At 50.8% G+C, this 22,390-nt stretch overlaps 7 protein-coding genes across 7 annotated transcripts; 4 read left to right on the forward strand and 3 right to left on the reverse strand.

Annotated features, from left to right (window-relative positions):
- Positions 1 to 901: 901 nt before the first annotated feature.
- Positions 902 to 2,695, reverse strand: ALT_2150 (VOC family protein; the record flags this gene model as incomplete). Its single annotated transcript, XM_033562035.2, has 2 exons — positions 902 to 2,462; positions 2,520 to 2,695. 2 exons carry the CDS (start codon positions 2,693 to 2,695, stop codon positions 902 to 904), a joined length of 1,737 nt encoding a protein of 578 aa, XP_033417926.2.
- A 2,653-nt stretch (positions 2,696 to 5,348) lies between these two features.
- ALT_2151 (18S rRNA pseudouridine methyltransferase) lies at positions 5,349 to 6,189 on the reverse strand (the record flags this gene model as incomplete). Its single annotated transcript, XM_033562036.2, has 2 exons — positions 5,349 to 5,825; positions 5,902 to 6,189. 2 exons carry the CDS (start codon positions 6,187 to 6,189, stop codon positions 5,349 to 5,351), a joined length of 765 nt encoding a protein of 254 aa, XP_033417927.2.
- Positions 6,190 to 10,536: 4,347 nt separating this feature from the next.
- Positions 10,537 to 11,712, forward strand: ALT_2152 (ESCO family N-acetyltransferase; the record flags this gene model as incomplete). The annotated part of the gene is made up of 1 exon (XM_033562037.2): positions 10,537 to 11,712. The coding sequence occupies one exon, from the start codon at positions 10,537 to 10,539 to the stop codon at positions 11,710 to 11,712; it is 1,176 nt and encodes a 391-aa protein (XP_033417928.2).
- Positions 11,713 to 12,387: 675 nt separating this feature from the next.
- Positions 12,388 to 13,902, forward strand: ALT_2153 (uncharacterized protein; the record flags this gene model as incomplete). Its single annotated transcript, XM_089599267.1, has 1 exon — positions 12,388 to 13,902. The coding sequence occupies one exon, from the start codon at positions 12,388 to 12,390 to the stop codon at positions 13,900 to 13,902; it is 1,515 nt and encodes a 504-aa protein (XP_089456413.1).
- A 967-nt stretch (positions 13,903 to 14,869) lies between these two features.
- ALT_2154 (uncharacterized protein) lies at positions 14,870 to 15,851 on the forward strand (the record flags this gene model as incomplete). The annotated part of the gene is made up of 2 exons (XM_033562039.1): positions 14,870 to 14,940; positions 15,050 to 15,851. 2 exons carry the CDS (start codon positions 14,870 to 14,872, stop codon positions 15,849 to 15,851), a joined length of 873 nt encoding a protein of 290 aa, XP_033417930.1.
- A 1,092-nt stretch (positions 15,852 to 16,943) lies between these two features.
- On the forward strand, positions 16,944 to 19,326 carry ALT_2155 (translation initiation factor 2A; the record flags this gene model as incomplete). Its single annotated transcript, XM_033562040.2, has 6 exons — positions 16,944 to 16,968; positions 17,062 to 17,131; positions 17,195 to 17,266; positions 17,324 to 17,747; positions 17,819 to 18,047; positions 18,104 to 19,326. 6 exons carry the CDS (start codon positions 16,944 to 16,946, stop codon positions 19,324 to 19,326), a joined length of 2,043 nt encoding a protein of 680 aa, XP_033417931.2.
- A 976-nt stretch (positions 19,327 to 20,302) lies between these two features.
- Positions 20,303 to 22,325, reverse strand: ALT_2156 (nucleoporin NUP37; the record flags this gene model as incomplete). Its single annotated transcript, XM_033562041.2, has 2 exons — positions 20,303 to 22,202; positions 22,267 to 22,325. The coding sequence occupies 2 exons, from the start codon at positions 22,323 to 22,325 to the stop codon at positions 20,303 to 20,305; spliced, it is 1,959 nt and encodes a 652-aa protein (XP_033417932.2).
- Positions 22,326 to 22,390: the final 65 nt, after the last annotated feature.

Below are 22,390 nucleotides of genomic sequence, written 5' to 3' on the forward strand. Positions count from 1 at the left end.
TGACCAATTGTCTTTTGATGCATTCATAGCACTTTTTTTTTTTCGATCTCGACTGGATGGAGTTCGACAATCCATTTGATGGACATAAAACCCTCAAGGCCGGGTCTTTGGGCGGCAAAAGCTGTGGCTCGTATGGCTTGAGGATTTTGCCTGGAGGAGAGGAGCGAGGTCGCGTGAGTCGTGATGAGAGCGGAAAGGGCGGGAGTCTTGGTGGTGCGCTGGGGGTGGTAACGGTGTGTAATAGATAGCATTAGGTATAAAGGCAAGACTACGTCCGACCCGTTGACCGGTTAAGAATGAGTGTGCTTTCAATGCTTGTGCTATTGATGTTACGATCCATCGTACTTGTAGAGGTCTACTTTAAACCAAGTGCCTTTGCAAACAATTTCTCGGTATGTAATATGGACAGACATCCATTGAGCTAAAGCGCACATTGGACTGCAGTATGCGAACAAGGAGTTGGAGAACTACCCAGACATGCATGCGAGAGGTTCATAAGAATAAGTGTGCTGGTCGACCGGTCATCTCAACAACTGCATGAAGATAAATAGAAAAGAGGAGAAGATGGAGAAATCGCGATCCAACCATAAGAAAGAGAAAGAGAAAGATAAAGCGAGATGACCAGCCAGCTTCTTGAACTGTTCTATGGCCGCATCATATATAGTCTATGTGTTTCGAGTGTATGTACTAAACATCAATGCGTGATCAACGAGGTGACGAATAAACAAGAACGCCCGACCTTGCTACCTGTTTAATGCGTGAGATATGCCGCGGTTACACTGTCGTTACATGATTTACTGAGGGGTCCTCAGAAACTGTAGAGAAAAGACGAGAATGTAGAAGCGAAAAATTGAAGAAGAGAGATGATAAGGAGGACCCAGGTACGGGTCCTTGACTCCGCTCAGGCAACCTGGCTGCCTCTCCGACTGCTGACCGTGGTTGGAGCCTTGGACGGAGCCTTGGACGGAGCCTTGGAGGCGCCTCCAGCTATACCGCCGTTTGCTTTGATGGTCCTTTGTGACGCCTTGGATACATTAGTCGAGACTTGACTGACACTATCGCTCGGTTGGACGGGTTCGTCGAATCTGCTGGAGCGTTTGGAGACATGAGAGGGGGCTTTGGAGCGGTGAGATTGGTGGGAGTAGGAGGATCTCCGTGAGAAATCGGCCTGGCTTATAGAGTCGTCCGGCGTGATATTGGTTTGGATCTCAAAGTCGTCCACGACGCTCTGGGGAAGCGGGATCTCACGGGCAGAGACACCCGACTTTGCACCGGTGCGGTACGACGCATAAGATGTCACGGACCCTTCGGGCAGCGGGACCTGACGGGCCGTTCGTGCGGACGAGGTCGTACTTCCCGCCATGGATCTGGCCGCTGACTGATGCGAAGAATGGCGGGAGGAGTGGTGATCCTGATAGTTGGCCTTGGATGGCTTGGCAGTCGATGCGGAATAGACGCTCTCTTTATCATTGATTCGCGACTTATCCGGGAAGCTGCTGATGAGAGTGCTGGGATTGCATGGATATGTAGTCGAACGGGCCGGTGGGGGGTACTCAATCGCTCTCAGAGGGATATCCCTCACCGTGTAGACACTCCCATCCGAGGCACGACGCCCAATTTCGTCGAGGTACACGCTACCATTTTCTCCACGGGGGTGAAGGAACTCCGTGCCTTCGTATATTGTGCTCGCACGAGGATTCTTCGAAGAGACACTACGAGTCAGAGTAGATCGCACATCTGATCGGGAGAAGGTGCTCCTGGCGGGAGGAGCGTCAATAGCCCTGTAGCCCTGATGTTCCTGAGCTAGCGAGGGAGCTTGCGACGGAGAAGTCAGCTGAGGGAAATCCCGGGGTGTGTACTGCGGAGGAGGGGTGACCTCCGAGGACTGCGACTGTGACTCGGATTTGGTCAATGCATAAGCGATTGCTGCACCTGCAGCCGCTCCGATGAGCGAGCCAACGATTGTCTTGGCTGTGCTGTCGTCCTTCTTTTGGGTCGTGTGGGTTGTATGGTTGACAATATAGGTAGGAGACGGCGCTTGCTGAACCTCCCGCGAGATGATGGTCGGTGCAGTTCGCTCTGACGGTGCTCCTCTCTCTACAGCAGTAGTCGCCCTTGATACGTACGACTTGGCCTCTGACCTGACAGAGGGAGCGATACTTTGAGGCTTGACGGAGCTGACCTTTGTGCTAGCTCGGGACACTACGGACCCATTCTCAAGCAAGCCAATTGGAGATGCACTGACTTCCGACTTAGCAGCAGAGATACCCGGACGGTACACAGCCTCGATGCTGTTGCCGTCAAAGTCGATCACAGCAGCACTATAGTATCCCGAGTCTGCATCACGCGTCTTTGGCTCACCGTGAATCTTTCCGCCGGCTTTCAGTGCACTGATGAAAAAGGATCCTACTGCATCTTTTGACGGAGCAGGGAAAGCCACATGTGCTGCGCCGGCTGGCGATCTATGATTTCGTCCTCGTCAATGGGGCTATGGTAGGGTGTTCAGAAAGAATACTGACCCTGGCTTCTGTTCTGTTATCCAGAAGTCTGCCGGCTCGCCAGATTTCTGGCCAAATCCAATATAGTCATCATGGCGACCAATAAACTGATACCCTAGGGGCTGTAGGCAGGAGAGGAAGAAGGAGGTCGATGTTGGGAGGTGAGAGACAGTCAGGGTGAGGTGGGACACAGGCATGTCTGCGTTGGAGTCGACTCGCCCAGTATATTTTTCAGGAGTCCAGGGCAGGATTTGTGACCACAGGATGATACGAATATATATAAAAAGTCGAGTAACAAAACACAAGGATGTCAATGAACAACATCCAAGGAAAGGAATCAAAGGAGAAGCTGAGATTCCTAATCGCCTAAGAAAGAGGATAGTGTATATATAATGCTCGAATTCTCGGGTACAGAGCGAGGATGGTCGAGTGGCACTTTCAAGGCGAAGAGGATAGTCCAGAAGCAGGAAAGGACTGACGGTGCTATTTCAAGGCAGGTCTTGCTGAACAAATGGAGAGACCTAAGCATGCCCAACCGATATCCAATAACAGACGGTCGGAGCTCAGAGCAAATGTACGTATCCATGAAGGGAAATGAGCCCCTCCAGGAATACAGCTTTGGCAATAGTACAGGCACAAGTCGCATGCCTAGTTGGATTTTCAAAGCATCCGAAAGGGTGGCCGGGACTATCCACCGTACCTCGAGCAGAGTCCGGGCCCTGCAGGCCCTAACCGGGAAAGGTGAGCGCCAATGGTTATCAAAATCATGGAGTCAAGAAACTCCTGATGCCACGCTCTTCTTTCCGTTTCGGTGAAGCTTAGAGCGACTCCATGGCGCCAGGTCATCATGGGGCACCGGGGGGAGCCGCTGGACGCAGCGGACGGTCCAGTAGGTGGCCCTGCCCAAGTCAAATGGGGCGCCCATCAAAGAACAGTTGGAACCTGCTTGCCATAGAGACTAGCGAGGTTAGAAAAGCATCGGGGGTCCCTGTGCGAAACGTTGCTACATTGGACTATGGATAGACCAAGATTCGAGGCAATTGACCATGATGGATACTACTTAACATCGCGCTGACCGCTAAAAAAAATGCCCCGAATAGTGAATGGGAGAATAGGATCATCAGTCAGTACTCCGTAGTTACTGACTTGTTATCGGTCACTGCAAAAGCCTGAGAGGATTGATTGCAGAAATTAGGCCCACTAGATCACCAAATGGATATGGTGCGACAGTAAATGACAGACGGACCTGTCAGTAGATAGAAGTCGTATGGGGCCAGTGAGGCAGAGCTTGGAGGGGATCTCTCTCGAAGACTCAGATGCTCCAATCCGGTTCGTGTTTGGGCACTTCTGCTGCTCTTAGTCGCCAGATAGTGCTGTCAGACCGCCAAAATGCATCCACTATCTGCGACTGTGCCTTGGGCGATGCACCATCTCATTGTGTCGTCAGGAGTGCGCGACTGACAAAAGACAGCGCTCTTTCAAACACTGGAGCGATCAGTCGAATGACAAGATGGCCATCATGACCCAGGCTTCTTCTGGATAGTTTTGGAAGCAGATGGTAGATGCGCATAGAATGACCGCCATCGCTGTCCGGAAAGATTGTCCGATGGATGCGCCAAGTATCATGGATGGACATCTACTCATGTCGGTAACCGGCCATGTCATCCATACAGGACAGACCAGGGGCCAAGCAATCCTAAAAAATGGGGATGAATTTCATACTCTAGACCTCCGCAGCCAAAGAGAGAAAAAGTGAAGCGGAAGGTCCACCTAGATGAGAATGCAAGCCTCTCTGCGTGCCACGTCGAAGCGAGTCTAATCATAGTTCACCTTCAGTCACCCGGGCCAGGCGATCAATAATGAATCCCCTGGTAGACATGTTTGTAGAAAGCAGCTGGCGAAGCAATCGGATTTTGCCGGTGCCTTCTGTTGTCTTCACGAGCGTTTTATCCTGCAGAGGTGGAGGGAGAAGAAAGGGAGAGTCGATGAAATGAGTAAGAGCATACATTGTCGGTGCCTTGGTAAAAATGCCTGTTATCTCAGGTCCTCATGGTGACATATTCATCCTCATCTTTTCCGATTCCTGTTCAATCATCTTTTACGCAACCTGGAAAATCCTCTATCCCATCATCAACATCCATATGGTATGGGTCTTGTTTCATGCTCTTCTCTGATCGACCGAGCAGGTTCCTGTTTCCTTCGACTTGGACAATGACAGGCTGATCGCAAGACGTTTATGTGGTAATACACCTACGAACTGGAATGCTGGAAACGTACATGAATCTGATTTATATATATTCACATACAAAGACCAACCCGAAGGCTCAGTTATCGATCGTACTGGTTTTAGATTCACGTGGTACGGGCTCCCAGCGCCGGCCAGTCCCTTGCACTCTGGAGGATAAATCAAGAGGCAAAAAGTCAAAAGGCAAAATCGAGTTTGATTTTGTCTCGTAACTTCAACACTCCGTGGTGGATGGGCTCGGAATGGAAGCTTTTCAGAGTACTGGAGTCGATTCTCCTGTTGATGGAAGGAAAGAAAGCCGTCCAAGAAAACTTCAAGACCTCGAAAAAAGCGTAAGCGATGTCGTATTGGCGGTCGTGTATCGAGTCACACTGGTCCCGGAAGCTAATAGCGAAAGGGAGAACGTAGGATGATACCAGAACAGACGCGAAATGGGAGGCAATGAATCCAAAGGCGGAGAATAAGAGGCATGCGTTCAGAGGCATGCGTTCCCAAGATTGGCGTTCGCTATACTTCGACCTCGGCGCCGGATGGCAGGTAGCGAAAAAGAAAATTCGTCAGTCGTCAAAATATGGCCGCTCTCGAGCCTCGGTTCACGGCGCTGCTCAAAGAATGCCCCATGATTCCTCCGCAGCATGGCAGAATTTGCTGCACGCAACACTAGCGCTCAAACTGTAGTTGCTGATACTGATCGTATCATCCTTGAACGAGTCCGCAAAGTCATCATGGCCCTTTGCCATGGCACCGACAAAGATACAGATACTCTCCTTGGGACCCAGGGAATCGATGTAGTCCTTGACCCGCACGACTGGGGCTTCGTAACTGAGGGTGACTTTACGGCAGTTGGGAGGTAAATGGTCCGTAATAGGATTCTTGATGACCTTGAGTAGTTTTTCTTGAGAATTGGTGGAACGAATGGAAAGTCTGTGCAGCAGCTGAACCATCAAACCGGCGAAACGTTTGAACGTACGAGGAATGCGGACGGATGGGTTAACTTCGATGAGGACACCTTTCGCAGTGTGGATGTAGATTTGGAGCTTGCCAGCTTTATTGATCGGAGAATCGAGAAGAGTGAGGAGGCACTGTCGCGTGGAGGAAGAGCGAAGAGATTAGCAATCCAGAAATCAAATCTTTCCATGGAGTTTGAGTGAGTCAAACCTGATGGGTGATATCAGGTCGGGCCTCACTGATATCTCTGTTCATCTTGCGCATCACACCAATGTGTTCATCGCTATTAAGCAACGAGTATTTCTCATCCCGACCCGAGCCATTGCGACCACCATGGGAAGCACGATATGTCTCCAAACTGGCATGAGAGAGAACGACAATCAAGCGCTTTGTCTCCTTGTCATTGGGAGGAATAGGGACATGCTGTTCAGCGACCAGTTGAGGCAACTCGGGAGGCGGGCAAGATTGGGTCCCTGAAGATCGATCGCGGTCAGTCATGTTGGATGATGATCGCGGTTGGTGTAGCACCAAGAGAGGGGTAAGATGATCGCCGGAGCCTGGCAGATGAAACCTGACAGATAGAACAAATCTAATTGCAAGGGAGGGGAAGGCAGAGGGAAAGTCTGGATTCGCAGTAGTGACACACGAGCGTGTGTTTAAAACGTTCGGGAAGAATTGAGAATGATGTCTGCTCTAGAAGAGGAGAAAAAAATTTCTTTGGCAATCTTCCAAAGAAATGGAATATATGGACGCTCCCAAAACAAAGTGTAGATCACAGTGAGATGATTTTCAGCAAATAGGATGGAGCAGATATATGCAAGAGGGGAAGAAAAGGTACGAAAAAAAAAAGGTTGTGAAGAGGGAAGAGGAACAAAGGACACAAGCAGATCGATAAGTGACAGGTACATACTGGGTCTCTTTCTCTTCCCGGCGACTTGAGTAGCGTCCGACATGATGCCTGTAATGTTGAAAGACTTCTTCCTTTGAAGATTCTAACAGCGAGAAGAGGAATATAGGTCTATTGTCGAAGAATTGAAGACGACGTTCAACGAAGAGAGAGGAAATAAAAAAGTTGTTGGGGGAGAGCAATTGGCAAAGGAACGGAAGAGGGAAAAAGAGGAAGAGGAGATTTCGCTCGGTCACCCACAGGCTCACCAGCGGGATAAGAAGACCTCCGATACTACGGCGTCCGTATACCACTCGTATATGTACTACTTACTACGGACTTTTCTGGTCAATTCGCCGTAGATGGACAATAATACTTATCATCACTATACGTTACTCTTCTTAGCTAAATCACCTAACTAGGACCGTTTCCATGAGAAAAGAGCCCTTAGTTATTCGTATGGTGGTTCCGCCCCTAATCTAAGGACTGCGCCGAAGTAAAGTATACCTAGGTAGTCAACAAATCCTTCGTCTACCATGCTATCTTTGAATCCAAAATAATAAATTCCACCGTCGTATTCAACATCGGATATTCCTGACCCTAATACGAGACGCATGGTGTTCAACCGGGATTGTACCGTCCCCTGGGAGTTGATAACGTCCGAGAGCATCGACATACTCCGATAATTTGTAGCCGCCGTGTACCTAGAGAAGCCTACCTACCAGCGATCGCAGTAAGCAAGTTAAAGGTTACGTCTGTACCTATTATTGATTTAGGACTAAATACTCTGCTGCAGCTGAGATCATCTTTAATCAGCACTATTTTCTTACGAACCTCCCAATAAGTGTCCAGTAATGTCTAGTCTCGGCGCATTTCCCCTCCAGCAAGGATCTCAACCGATAGCAACATCAAAATTAATCGATAACCGACATGATAGGCTCCACAATGTGAGCTCCTGCAGGAAGATAGTATGAAATCCCTCCGGCGTCGTTGGTCTGACACCTCGTCTTTCCCCATCTCCTATATGGGCTCCGTGGTAACAAAAACCTACAGAGAGGCAGCACATCAAGCTGGTACTTACCTAGTCTACCCACATCTACCTCCGGTTTGCGAAGATCACAATCTCGCCGACAAATGATTGGTCAATCATGCTTTGGCTTACTGTATATCTCTTGCATGAGTCGCTCTGTCTACGCTTCGAGCAAAAGTAATTATAAAACTGTGTGCTCATCACCTTCAAGACTCAATGCGGGGTTTGAAGTGAGCATGAGGAGGACAGAGGTGTGGGATGTCATCCAATACCCAGGCTTAACCAGCAACGCTCTTGACTGATTTGATTTGACGCATCCATCGAAGAGAGTGTCTGTTACGGAGGAGATAACCCGGTAGCCTTTTGATACACGAGAGGGACTTCGTCCTGTAAGTCCAGGTTGACTGTGGTTGTGATCATAGAGACCGCCAGCTCACGTGTCTTTACAGGTATCTGATCAGCAGGTATTTGCATGGCAAGTAAGGAGTACGACTCTTTAAGGTAGCTTCGTCAGAAGAGCGGTCGGTGATCGCGAGCCCGTTCACATCACCGGTGTGCGAATTGACAAAGCTCTTGCCTGCCTACTGCATAGGATATTACGTGGAAAAGACCGACGGGCATCAAATCGGAGACCACATCTTTTCCATTGATTCGAAGCCGTCTATCCCTCAGAGCTCTCGGGGAGTGGCGGCTTCAAAGCTCTAACACTCCGTCTTCCAACGGAAAAGAATCGAGATATTAGCAGTTTGGATCTCAGCTATTGATCTGACTGATCGTAGCACACATGGTCAACACTTGACATCACTCCCTATCCTCATACAGGCATTAACGATAGTGGGAAACAAGACTGACTGATGCTGCAGATGCCGGCTGGATGCATGTCAATGTCGTCCTACCTTCTCGTGCCTCCTCGAAATGGGAGAAGCGAAAGTCAGATGTATGATCAGAAGGTAGTCGTACGAAACGGACACCCTGTAACTTTTCGAACAATCAATGTATGACTTGTTGTTGCTCTTGCCTACCTCGAGTTACATCTGCCTGATGCCGTCAAAGCCAAGATTCCTTTCAGCAACGCTTCTAATCCGTATGAGATGAGACTTTATTCACCTTTAGGGCATTTGGTTCTGTCATCTCAGAATGAGTAGTCGCCAGAAAGACAGATGGGCCACATCACGAGGCGAAAAAGGCAAGGCGCAATTCCGTACACCTCTCTCGTAAACCGTCCAGTAAAAATCGTGCCTCGTGAACTGTCTCAGCAGTAAGGGCATAGGCGAGGCTGGGGAATCTGCGACACCTTGTGTACCAAAGCTGCAGACGATCTATGTTCTCCAACCATGCGAAGAGCACGTACGGAAAGGAACGAACGATGTCTGGTATGCTGTCAGTTGCCATCCCAAGGTTGCCGATTAACCCTTCGCTATATAATCAGAAGCCAAAACGGGATAGGTTGACGTGGTTGAGTAGGAAGACACGGCGAGCAAAACAAGGAAGTACAGACCTATCACCTCGATAGCAATACCAACATGGAGTTGCCAATTGACAGCGGTTGTGTTGCACCTACCTAAGCAAGGTATCTATCAATGGAGTGGCCAAAATAGCTCCCCCTACCGATGAGTGGCCCTGAAACTCCTCCAGCCAGGTATGACGATTGTGGTTGGTGGCCGCCATAGGCTGTCATGCTTTCAGGAGGCAAATTCAGCCCACAATAAGGATACCCAGGTAACTAGTACGGAGAACGTCCCTAATTTTATTGGTATAGGAGGCAGAAGGCAAAACTTAATGGAAATGAGGCCATGCCACTAGGTAAATCATGATTAGATACCTACCTACCAGCTGCTGCTCCTTTTCTCTTCCTAACCCTGGTGTCCCACGATCTTCAGCTGCCCAAAAGCCAACAGTGAGCATCCATTATCCATTTGTGTTCACTGTTATTAATTATAATATCATATTAGTATCATCATCACTGCGCCTCCGTGTCCTATATTAATGGTAGCCTGGAGATCACCTCCCGGAGCTGTTTTCCATATCTTCTACTACTTCCCCTTGAATCTGTCCACACTCCACATACACGGAGTATTAATCCCCATCATTCTTCTCGTCCTGTATCCATTTCTGAATTATCGACAAAGCCCTAGTGTGCAACTACGGGAGACTGTGTCCTTCGTCTGAGTCATTCCCATCGTACAGACCGTCCCATGTCTGTCTGTGGCTTAGATTGGTAGCCTCGTGCCCGAAACATCGAGATCCTTTCACATTGCTACGGAGTATCACCAACAGACTTCCGACCGTTTTGATCGAACGAGAACCTAGTCCGCTTTGGTGGCTTTGGTGCCTCTAAGTCATCTAGTGACCCATTAGTTTCTGTGCTAACCTTACCTCCTTAAGGTATGTGGAACTGTGGAAGGGCAACTGAAGAATGATCCCTGTCAAGCGCCCGAGCGAGTAATATGACTAAATGTGGATTAGCGCCTGAGGCAACGCGTTCCGTCACTCGTCGATCAAGCTTACATACAGAGGTACGTATCTCGACTATTATTTATCGCCGGTTTATTATTATTGTTTCCGCCAAAATCCGCCTGTTGGCTGGAACAAAATATCGCGAGCGAATAATAATAATAATAAAATCCATCATAATAATATATTCCTTAGGAAATCATCTCTGCTGCTACTCTTCCTTCACTTTCGCGTTCGCCTCCCATCAGTGCTCTCACACACATTTGCTCTTGATGTTCGACTCGGTTGAATCCGTGCTCTGAAGAAAAATAAGGGAGATGCCGTGGACTGTAACAAATTCATTCAAGCGGTACGTTTTGCTTTTTTGTCTAGTTTCCCTCTCCTTATCCCTTCACTCACTTTGCTCGGTTACTTTTATCACCATTTACTCGTTAAATCTACCGCCGGTTCTAACTTGTCCAGCTCTAGAGGACTCATGAAAACTTACGGAAGATCTCTATGGCGCGTCTATGATGACGACGATAATGGCCCTGCCGCCAAGAAGCGACGCGTCGAGGCGGGCAACGAGTCCGACGACGCGGAAAACAGTCTTCAATATGCTATTCGCGAGTCATCTGCTGCCATTTTATCGAGTCCGTCGCGTCGCAATTCAGTAGTTCTCTCGGAGGGGACGCAGGACGATGACCTATCCACGCCTCCGTCATCGCCACCTCCCAGATTGACCCCTCCCCCCGCGAACACGAGAAAACCAACATTTTCGTTTCTGAAGCGCAAGCAATCGTCGACGAAAGATGCGAGCAATGGCACCCCGCTCACGGAAGTCAACTCCAACAGTGTGCGGTCGTCGGTCGATCCCCCAAAGAAGAAGGCGGCGCAGTCGCAACCACCCATTTTGAAACAGATGCAGATTGATCTGGGCCACGAAGTCAGAAAAACCTGTGCTACTTGTGGGATGGAATACGTGCCCTCCAATGCGGAGGACGCCGCGCTTCACAAAAAGTTTCACGACATGAACTCGACTGGGGTGGATTTGGGGAAGGCTTTTATGAGAGCGAACGCATGCCGCTGGGTTTACGAAGCCACTCGGTTCGACGAAGGTTACGTTGTTATTGTGGACCGCAAGGCTTCTCCGACCGTCAAGAACCAGGCCAAGAAGGTGCTGGAAGTGATCAGCAAGGAGTTGTCTGCGCCTGAAATATCAGACGATGTATTATGGAGTCAAACGGAGCCGCCAGAACGTCTGCGGAAGGTCGGTGCAGAGGAGAAAGTGGATCGCTACAAGGTTTTTCTGCACATGAAGGACAGCCGGTGTGTGGGAGCATGTCTCACTGAGCGTATCTGGGAATCGCGGCCCGTGGAGTGCTCGACACCAGCTCAGAATGAAGCAGATCAACCGACCGACTCTGCGATTACCGTCCGGGACGAGGTGCACCCCGCTATCGTGGGTATCTCGCGCATTTGGACATCGGGCTCATCTCGAAGGAGAGGAATCGCCATGGATCTTCTTGATTGCGTTGTGACCAACTTTATCTATGGGATGGAGATTCCCAAGGAGCAGGTGGCTTTTAGTCAGCCGACAGAAAGTGGGAAACGTTTAGCACAGGCCTTCTTCGGGCCAGGAGTGCAGTGGCATGTCTACAACGAAAGCTAAAACTGATCACCAGCATGCTGGCACACGAGCGCAAGTGGATATTGATTTGCGTTTTTGAGTCTCTTCTTTCGAATGGGCCAGATGATACCCTTCTTCCTCGGGATGGATGAGCTCGAGTTAGGAATCTTGTGATGACCGTTCGTGTCTGTTTGTATAACCTTAGGTGTTTGGGAAGGCGGCCTCTTCCTGTTCTCGATTGTTCAACACGCGCTACGTGCTCTTTTTTCTTTTCTTTTCTTTTCTATATTCTTTCTGGGTACCCTTGAATATGCGGGTCAGATATCATTTTCGCAATGTAACATATAGCCTTCTTCTTGGTCGCGTTTTCTTTAACTCTGGTGTTCTACTATATTTCGAGGCAACGGTTGGAGGACAATCGAATACAGACAGAATGCAAACAAGCATCATCAATTTGACCATTCATTGAAATAGAAATGATTGATTATATCTACGAACCACACGTGCTTTGCTCATAATTACAAAAGTCCACAGTTCCCAAGCCGGTTGGCCGTCGCGACCTGTGATGCTGTGCGCTTGCCGGAAGCCGCGCGGATGGCCGGCCCTCCATAGCTTAAACGCCGTAGCTGTTGGCATCTCACCTTCCACCCTTTGTAACTCCCTTCATCAATTCCATTCTCCCTGCCCTCATGGTCGGTGGGAGTAATTTACTCTGCGATGTCTGGATTAAATCCTTTCCGCCCTAAAAAGCCAGAGCGTGAGGTTCATCCGCCCCTTCCGAATGCTGGGCATGACGGTGTTTGGCCCCCGAGAGGTGTGCCCAGTCTATTATTGCTCTTTGTGTGTGAAGTCAACGCTGACGAACTTTCATTAGCAGTGCCTCCTAATCGATCGCCATCCTCAGTTTCGACAAACTCATCCTACCCTGCTGCTCCGTTGACTGCCGGATCTCTGACGAATTCGTCCGCTACTCCTCATGGCCATTCCGTGACCCCTCCCGAATCCTCGACGTCAGATGCTGACGATTCTCAAACCTCGGACGAGCAGTCACTACCAGACCCGTTCCGAAAAAGTTCGCACATGAGCGACAATGATGTGGATGACGGGGAGGACCTCGATGACGATGCCTGGAAGCCGTCGTATTTTCATCGGTCGACTCCCGCGGCCGATCGCCGTCACTCGGCGTTCAGCATTGCACCCCACACAACGCCGTCGCCCCCAGGAGCAGTAATATCGACTCCCACGACCCCTCTCGCACCCGCAGGAGGACAACATGCGAGGACAGACAGCAGCAATCGTTTGGGAGTGCTGGAAAACCAGAAGAACCTGGAAGGGAATACGATGAATGCGACGCCGAGCGCACCTGTACCTATATCAGCTCCCCGTGGGATGGCTCCTACTGGCAGTGGTACTGCCTGCATCCCTGGAGAACATACAGGTGCTCCATCGTCTGAGTTTGAGACTGGCCCGAAGCCTCTTGGGGTGCGTCCGGCAAACCGGGACAAGAAACCTCCACCACCACCTAAAAGTCATCATGGGAAGTTGATCAATCCCAGTTCTCATGCGACCTCTTCTCATTCCCAACTGGTACCCCCTCGGCCAACCAAACGGTTCTCCTACCATGGCACTTCCTCGGAGACATCCCTTTCTCTAACACCAGATACACCTCCCAGCAGGTCATCTCAGCCGAGGATTGATTATTTTACTCCACTACATGATAATACAACTCCTCAATCAGCAGAAACGCTCAGACATAGCCAGTCACAGCACAAGCGGCCGCCGACGCCGCCGCTGAGTAGACGACACAGTCAGATGAGAAGATCCAAAAGCACTATGTCCAGAACAAATCTGTCTCGGCTATCAATGCCAGCTGGAAAGCTTGAGGTGAATGCATCTCCTCCTTCGAGCCCAGGTCCTCGAACTCAGGAGCCCAGAATAGCTCCGCCCATGGCAGACGATGCAGAACCTGATTCTGGTCAACGTGAGCCGCCGTTGTCAAGGCGAGCGTCACAGGTGAACCCGCTGCCACCACCTCCCCCACCGAGGAGGAACCGAGTTTCCAGCAGCCATAGCAACAGTAGGAGCCAGTCTACTCAGGAGAAGCAGGCAGAGGATGAGGACTTTATCCCTCGTCCATCGAATGCCAATGACATCTTGGCCGATTTGTCGCGGCTACAGAAAGAAGTGGATGATCTTCGTGGTCACTATGAGAGCCGCAAGGTCAGTCACTAGTGGTTCCACGTTTACGATAGAGACAGGTTTTATACATGCACCTGGCACGAGGGTCTACTTGCTACACTTGAACCGATAACGAAGCGAATGATACATTGAATACAACGTGCTTATGCGAGTGACCTCGATGGGAAGTCTTGGTATATATGAGTTACGTCGGAGGTAGATGAGCCACGAGTTATGACTACATAGCGATCAATCCAATGCAGGTGCGAAACACGTCCATCTTGAACGATGAAACAAACCAACCTATGTGATGGAAGGAATGTAGTGCCCTGAAGGCCTTCAATATCAGGCATAAATGCCTGCTACGGGATTTGCAGCTGTGATTGGTTGATGACTTAGACCATTTACGATGACGTCAGCTGCCCCTCCTTTCGTCTTTTGCGACCCTCATCCATAAGACAGACAGACAGAGTATAAATGACGAATATGAGACCAAGAAATGGATATTTAGAGAGGTTACTATGGAATTGTTGGGGTTCCACAAGAATGTAACAAACTCCACTGTAGCCACTGCTCCTCAATAAACTATTATCGCTCCATCTAGAATCAGAGCAGCCCGCCTCACTTGACCCTATTCTGTTCTAAAGAAACACCTCACTTCACCTGACTGAGAGTTTCCATCTTCTGCCCATAACCCGCCTCATCATTCCAGAGCGCTTCCCGTGCATGAAGGAAAATCCTTAAGCGATCTTCTCATTGACTGCATCTTGACTATCATATTTTATGTTATTAATCACCTCTGCAAGCATCTCGATCTGACTCTTTTCTTCTGATTTCCGTCGTTTATCTTATCTGCACGGTTGATTATCGGCAAGGAGTCCAACAGTTTAGCTGCGCGACAGAGGCATCTCGATTGTCTCAAGGCAGACGTCATCTCTCCATTACTCTACTGTGCTCTGCTCTGTTCAATCTTATTCCTTCTAAAACCACAATTCCCGCACAACAGAAAGACTAAAACAGAATGACGACCCCGACCCTCATAGATCTGCCTCCCCCGCCCTCGGATCCTGTCACGCCGTCGGACATGGGACCGTAAGAGCATCCCTTTCCTTTTCCCGTCTACTCCTTTACGATCTCCCAGATAGTGCATCCCTTGAAGAAAGAAAAGCGCAATGAATTGACTAGTATGACTGTGCTACAGAGGCACACCAAATTCAGGCACAACCTCCCTCTCTGCACTGTCCACCACCGCTATCAAAGACGGCCACCAGGGCCAGCCTCTACCACACGGGCGACATGCTCATCACTCATCCTCTGCCTCAGCGACGTCTACATCTACCTTGGAGGCAGAGCGAGCCGATCGCATCTCCCGTCTCGCCGGGCTGGAACGTGTCGCAACCGCCCGAGCGGGAGGTGTTCCTCAGTCGAATCTCATGTTCGCGACGGCGCACGGCCCCGGCTACTTTGATAGCGGATCCGGTTTCAAGGAAAGAAGCACCGTGGGCAGTGCCAGCGCTACCGGCAGCGTGGGTGCTCGTACTACATGGGCAAGCGGCAGTGATGCGCTCGACGCGGACAAGATGAGCGAAGACACGAACGACGACGACGAAACCTCTAGCGTGGGAAATATCAGTGAAGGGGACGCGAGCCTGGTTGCATTTGGAGAAGGCGCCAGTACAATCAGTGGCCCGATTTCGCACCCCACTCTCAACCGAATGTCGTCGGGAGGTCGTCCGAGTTCGCTGGGAGCTGGAAGTCCTAGCATGAGTCGAGCGAATCCCCTCACATCGTACCAGCTTGGAGTTGAAGACTCTGCCGCCGTGTCCTCCTCGTTATCTCCTGCGGGATCGAATACACCGGAACAGACGCATGACGCTCGCATGCTGGACGGGGTAACCTATGACAGTGATGTGGTCGACACGACTGTGAGAACCCCGCGGCTGGCCACCCCGTTCAACCATGGCCAGTCTGCCAACCGGAACGATGATTCGGGAGACAATTGAGACGAAACGCAGGATTCAAAAGGAGTGAATGGGCGTTTTTTACACAGATGGGAGGGTTGTAACTTTTAGCTATGGATCATGGGAGGCACAGTGACGGGAATTTTCAGGTTGTGACGGGCGGCCTCGAAGCAGATACCTGGGGAATGAGTATGATTTTTCTGTAGGATAATTGATAGCACGTTGAAATGCTTTTTTCCCTTTTCAATATAGCAGTATTCAGTATTGGGATAGTTGTTTGTTGTATGGAGTGGGCCGAGAAGAATCGATCACTCTTATCCCGATGGCGACATTCACATGGCCACAATAACATCATAATGCCAGCAAGAATCCCCATGAACATCAGCCTCATGTTGAAGACAAAATAGTCCAGGAATAATTCATAGAGAAACTCATAGATTTCTGTAGGGAACGACACAAACAATCATAAGAACAATAATCAAGCCAAGAACACTCTAGACGGGCAATTTCGCCGCTGAAGGCCACCACCAAAATTTCTTACTCTTGGTCTGTCCGCGGTCTAAGAACTTCCTCTCTTCTTCTCTTCACCTTCAGTTCCACTCCTCCCACACCTCCTCCCCCCCAACCCTACAGTCTTCTCCAGTCCCGTTCATTGCTGGCATTGACTTGTCAAGCACTGAAGACCTGACAATTTGATTTATTTTCCTCATCCACTGCCGAGCTCAGCTGCCATCCGCCTTTGTTTTCTTTGTGCGAGATTGCGCCCCAGTGTGTGTCTCTTTTGACTCTGCTCCGTTGCGTCAGATAAACAACAGCTCGCCACACGCAAATAGCATCAAGCACATCTAAACCGAGTCGCCCTCGAGTAACTCGTTTCCCCCCCCCGGCTCTGCAACCTGTGACGTCCCTGCTCCATTGCCGCCTTTTGGTCTGGAAAACATACGTCTTGCGCCCATCTGCGTCATATTTTTTACACGCAGCACGAGCTAGACCTACGCCGAGTCCGTTAGATACTATACACTTCGTTGGAATTTTCGAGACACTGTTACGCGCGCATTAACGTTGCTGTTGTGCATATCGGAAACTTTCAAGGCGGGATTTCAGAACCGAGTCGAGAAAATTATTACATCCACAATGGCAGCTCCTACACAGCTTGCTTGTATGTCTCCCCCTTCGCATTCCTATAGACAAAACAACTTGTCACCTAAATCAGGTGCAACCGAAATGTGTCAATAGTGCTGACTTGCCGCAGTCCGAACGGTCAAAGGGATTGGCATCTTGGATGCGGCCCCAGTCTATGAGCCTTTGTCGGGGTTTGTGAGGTAGGAACTGCAATTTTCTGCATTTATGCAATGATCCAGGCTAATAGAACTTCTGTTGTGTAGACCTGAGGGGAACCTCCGCTGTAGCGCTTATTCTCCATGCGGCAGATATTTTGCCTGGGCGTCTCCTGAGAGGTATGCGATCAATTGACAGAAGATCTTGAAAACAGACTCGCTAACCATTTACTTTAGGGTCACTATTGTCGATCCTTCTGTTGGACACGTCGTCTCTACGATTTCTGCCGAAAATGTCTTTGAGCTGGGGTTCTCCCCTCTCGGAACCTACCTGATCACTTGGCAGCGACCCTCGAAGGACGCCAACGGAGACGCCGTCAAGAACCTCAAGGTCTGGAAGGTGATTGAGACATCGCCTGAGAGCAACGGAGACGAGCATACGGTAGTGGGCAGCTTCGTTCAAAAGTCGCAGACAGGCTGGAACCTCCAGTACACGTTCGATGAGAGCCTGTGCGCTCGCGTCGTCACCAACGAGGTCCAGTTTTTCCAGAGCGACAACCTGTCAAAGGTCTGGAACAAGCTGCGTGTGGAGGGTGTGTCGGACTTTTCCCTCTCTCCCGGCAAGAACAACTCGATTGCTGTCTTTATTCCCGAGCGCAAGGTTAGTTTTCCGATCGTGGGTCTTTCGCAATGATTTTACAGCCGACTTACTTGTTTCTTCTTTTCGTCCAGGGTCAACCAGCAGCGGTCAAGGTGTTCAACGTGCCTCAGTTCGGAGCGCCCGTCTCCCAGAAGAGTTTCTTCAAAGGTGACAAAGTCCAACTCAAGTGGAACAGCAATGGAACGACTTTGCTGGTGCTTGCGCAGACCGAGGTCGATCGCAGCGGCAAGAGCTACTACGGAGAAACAACTCTGTATCTGCTTAGCGCCAATGGTGGTTTTGATTCGCGTGTGGACCTTGGTAAGTCCTTCCGGTGTGTCTTGCCCCATCCTACATTTGCTGACTCTACCGTGTAGACAAGGAGGGTCCGATTCATGATGTGTCCTGGAATCCCAACTCCAAGGAATTTGGTGTTGTATATGGATACATGCCAGCGAAAACCACCATCTTCAACTTCCGGGGTGTGGCCAAGCACAGTTTCCCTCTGGCACCTCGCAACACCATCCTGTTCTCTCCCCATGGACGTTTCGTATTGGTAGCCGGCTTCGGTAACTTGGCCGGACAGATGGACATTTACGACTTGGACAAGAACTACCACAAGGTGGCGACCGTTGAAGCGTCGAATGCCAGTGTCTGCGAATGGTCGCCGGATGGACAGTTTATTTTGACGGCTACCACCAGCCCGCGTCTGCGAGTGGATAACGGCATCCGCATCTGGCACGTCAGCGGTGGATTGATGTACAACGAGGATATGAATGAACTGTACGAAGTCGTCTGGAGGCCCCAGTCGACCACCCAGCACCCTCTGAGCGACCCCTTCCAGACTCTCCCCACACCCCACCCGTCCGCCCTCGCCTACCTTAGCACCAAGAAAGCGCCCGCAAAGCCGGTCGGCGCCTACCGTCCCCCGGGCGCCCGTGGCCAGGTCACACCTCTCGCGTTCAAGCGCGAAGATGAGGGCGGCGCAGCCTACGTCCGGGATGGCGCTAGCGGTGGCAGCGCGCTGAACGGATTTGGCAAGCCCCGCAGACGCGAGGTGCCTGGCGCAGAGCCCGTCGAAGAATACCTGCCTCCTGGAGCCGCTCCCGGAGGAGGTGTGGCTCTGCCAGCCGGAGCTGACCAGGAGAAGCTCTCCAGGTCGGCAGCGAAGAACAAGAAGAAGCGTGAAGCCAAGAAGCAGCAGCAGCAGGATGGTCTGGCTCCCCCCGCGCACGGCGGCCAGTCCGGACAGAGCCCCGACCGTCGCGGCCACGAGCGAAGCCGGTCCAAGGGCCAGAACGGCCACGTTGACGGCAATGCCCGCCGCAACGGCCACCAGGCTAATGGCGCATCGCAGTCAGCCAAAACGAAGCCCGCCGAGGCGCCTGCACCCGCCCCCGCCCCCGCCGCTGCAGACGCCGCCGCAAACCCTACCGCGCAGGATAAGAAGATCCGAGGACTTCTGAAGAAGATCCGGGCAATCGAGGAGCTGAAAATGCGACTTGCGGGTGGGGAGAAGCTGGAGGATACGCAGGTGAAGAAGATCCAGACCGAGGACTCGGTGCGCAAGGAGCTCGAGGCTCTGGGATACAACGGATAAGCGGACTATAGGCTTTCCTTCAGGAAGCGAACATGCAATATGAGCTAGAGGCGGTCACTTGTGCCTTGCTCGGTGTCTTGGACGTGCTGTGCCTATGGGGGAATATCTCCGCCATATTTCCTTCACATGTTTGAGTTGTAAATAAGGTCGACCGTGACTTGGCTTTCTTTCTTCATATGTATTACGCTTTGGAATGGCTATATGCAGGAAATGGTAAGGAAGGAATGTACATTGAAAGAGCATTCTCGCTGACATCTCAAAGACATGTCAAGTCACTACCTGAGGAGCACTGATAGATTCGATTAGAGGAACTTGGAAGAGAATGAAATTTCAGCAACATCTAGAGAGGTACTTCTACTTCTAGCTATACTCTTAGTCATATCTGTAAATCCTACGTTTAATTGTCCCAACCGAAATAACCCCCGTTTCCTAGTCTTCGTTCACCCTTCAAGTCTGCCCAGCTGCCCTTCCGCCGACGCTGACACTGATGTAGACCCGTCCGAAGATCGAACAAGATGATCAGAACCGATCAACGCCATCCGATCTTCTCCGCAAGGGAGGACAGATCAGCATCATTGCCTGCGGAATAACAGACTGGAAGAACCAGACCATCCAGATGAGGAAGCGACGACAGAAGTCCTCGATAGAAAAATAGTCGTCAAGGGTCGGAAAATAGGGGGTCCAGCGAACTGGATTCGGATGGGGGCTTTTGGCTTGATGTCTCGCATCTGATACAGAGCTTATCCCGTCACGAAAACGGGATTTCAAGGCATGGTTCTCGCCTTGCGCTCCACCTTGCAGCGCGAATTTTGCCGACTTCGAAGGTATGGTGACCATTCAGTAAGAAGTAAAAAAAAAAAAAATAGAAAGAAAGAAAAAACAAAGGTGCAATACTACATCTTATCGTCAGTGTGATTACTCTCGCGTAGGAAGTAGTGGGTATCTCTGTTTGAAATTTCATGTTAAATTCGAAGCTTCAAGCGAAGATCCGCGCTCGTTTGATTGGACTTCCCATTCGCAAGGATCGGTTGCCGCTGGCCATGCCACTCAGAAGGCGGTCCATTCCATCCACGTCCAACTCTCCCCTGCGAAGCATGAGCTGATCGGCCTCGGTGGTTGCTTCTTCGCTGGTTGACTGCCGAGAGACCGGGATCTCTTCGGGTTCGGTCAGCTTTGGCGCAAGTATGATGATGCGATGCTCTGATGTGATGAGGATATCAAAGTCCTGACGCTCCGCGTCCCGGGAACGGCGAGCAGCTGCAGGAAGATGACCGATGCCGGTAAAGTTCTCCCCCATCAGGTGGATGTCCTGAATGGGTGAAACTCTGCACCGGTTCGATGCGTCAAAAGTGCCACTGGCTTTGATGGCGTTGCGCCACAGGGAGCCTAGACTGGGGATCACAGCACTCTGAGTGCCATGTCGTAGCAATACTGACTCATCAGGCAGCGCGTCCCTGAGCGAACTCGTCTGGTACACCGAAATCTCTCCACATAAAGACGGGGTGGATGTGCCAAGCGTGCCTTTCAACAGAGTATCTTCCCGCACACGCTTGGTGGAGGGAGTCATGGGCGCGAATTTCGGCCGCGGCTCAACGGGGGACTCGTTGCTGTCGGCCTTGTTTCGTCCTGTCATCCGACTCACAATCCTACCACTCACGGAAAACGCAGTCAGCGAACCGCCAGTCACACCCTGTATACTGGACTGTCGTTGAAGAGGCCCTTTAGTACTGCCCGGGCCAGCTCCCTCAAGATCCCACACACCCCATTCGCCATCCGCCATCAGCACCATAATGGCTCGTCCGCCGAGCACCCATTCGGCGTCGATAATGGTCTTTCGCCGCGCCAGCCCAGAAGGCGATTGTTCGAATCCAGGGTAGAGGCTGATCAGCCACCTTCCCTCAGTTTCGGCCTTTTCAAAATCACTCTCAGGCCCCGATGCCCTTCTAGATATCTTTGCAGGTTTTCTGGAGAAGCAAGAATAGACCTTCACGCACCCGCTGTGGAAGGCGACTAGTAGGGTTGAGTGACGAAGAGCTGGAAAAGTCGACGGATTGAAAGAGATGTTCTTCGCCGGCGCGGGCAGATAGACTCGTCTAGAGACTATCTCATCATCGTACAATCTATCCTCCACAATGGGAATCCGATGTATTAAGAGAAGACCGGATGCTTCCGCGGAGTGAGTCGCCACCAAAACATCCCATCGCTCACTGTCCTGAAAATCGGACTTGGTTGGAGACATAGTGACATCCTCATCTGATTCGAACTCCTGACAAGTAAAACTGATACTGACTCCCCTTGGAACTTCCTGGTGAGACACTCCGCCGGATATGGAGACAGTTTGCACTTGCCATGAGGCGAGTTCTGTCTGTGTTGGGTGAGGTGGGATCAGGGGTAGGGTCACAATCCGGGTCGAATAATCAGCACACACAGCGGAAATCACCATAAGCTTCTTCAGAGCGGGAGGAAAAGGATCAAGCGGCGAGCGAGCTGTCTCGGGGAGGATGCGAGGCACTGCCAATTCAAGGACTCTGCTGCCAAGAGGTATGTCAATCTGACGGAGGATATCCTCGAATGGATAGGCTGAGTCGACCTCAGATTCGTCTTCTTCGAATTCGTAGACAGGCCCTTCTTCCTTGGATGTCTCTGCTGCGCTCTCATCATCGGAATCAATGATCATGACCGCATCGTCATTACTACTGTTTCCTCTGGCGGGTTTCGCGGCTTTCTGAGTGGATGGTTTGAGTGCAGAGAAGCGCTTGCCACCTCTCCAAATCACTTTTACACCATTCTCGTAGCCATATACGATGATAGATGAACCATTGGGGGCGAGAATTGGATACGCTTTCGCCGCATGAACGCGCTGAGGGAGTTGATAACTAGAAGGTAACACCTGGCATTAGAATAGGTCTCTTTGGAAATCAAGGAGCACGAGCATAGTACCTCAGTTGCAGCCCGTCATCCCTCAGCTTGACCAATGGTCTCGTTGGGAAGGATGGCATCTTGCCACAAGGTAAAGGCAAGTCGGGTTCAGCCACAGTAGCTTGGCTTGTCAGATAAATTACCC

Source organism: Aspergillus lentulus (genome assembly GCF_001445615.1).
Source record: "Aspergillus lentulus DNA, contig: Alt04, strain: IFM 54703, whole genome shotgun sequence".
NCBI lineage: Eukaryota > Fungi > Ascomycota > Eurotiomycetes > Eurotiales > Aspergillaceae > Aspergillus > Aspergillus lentulus.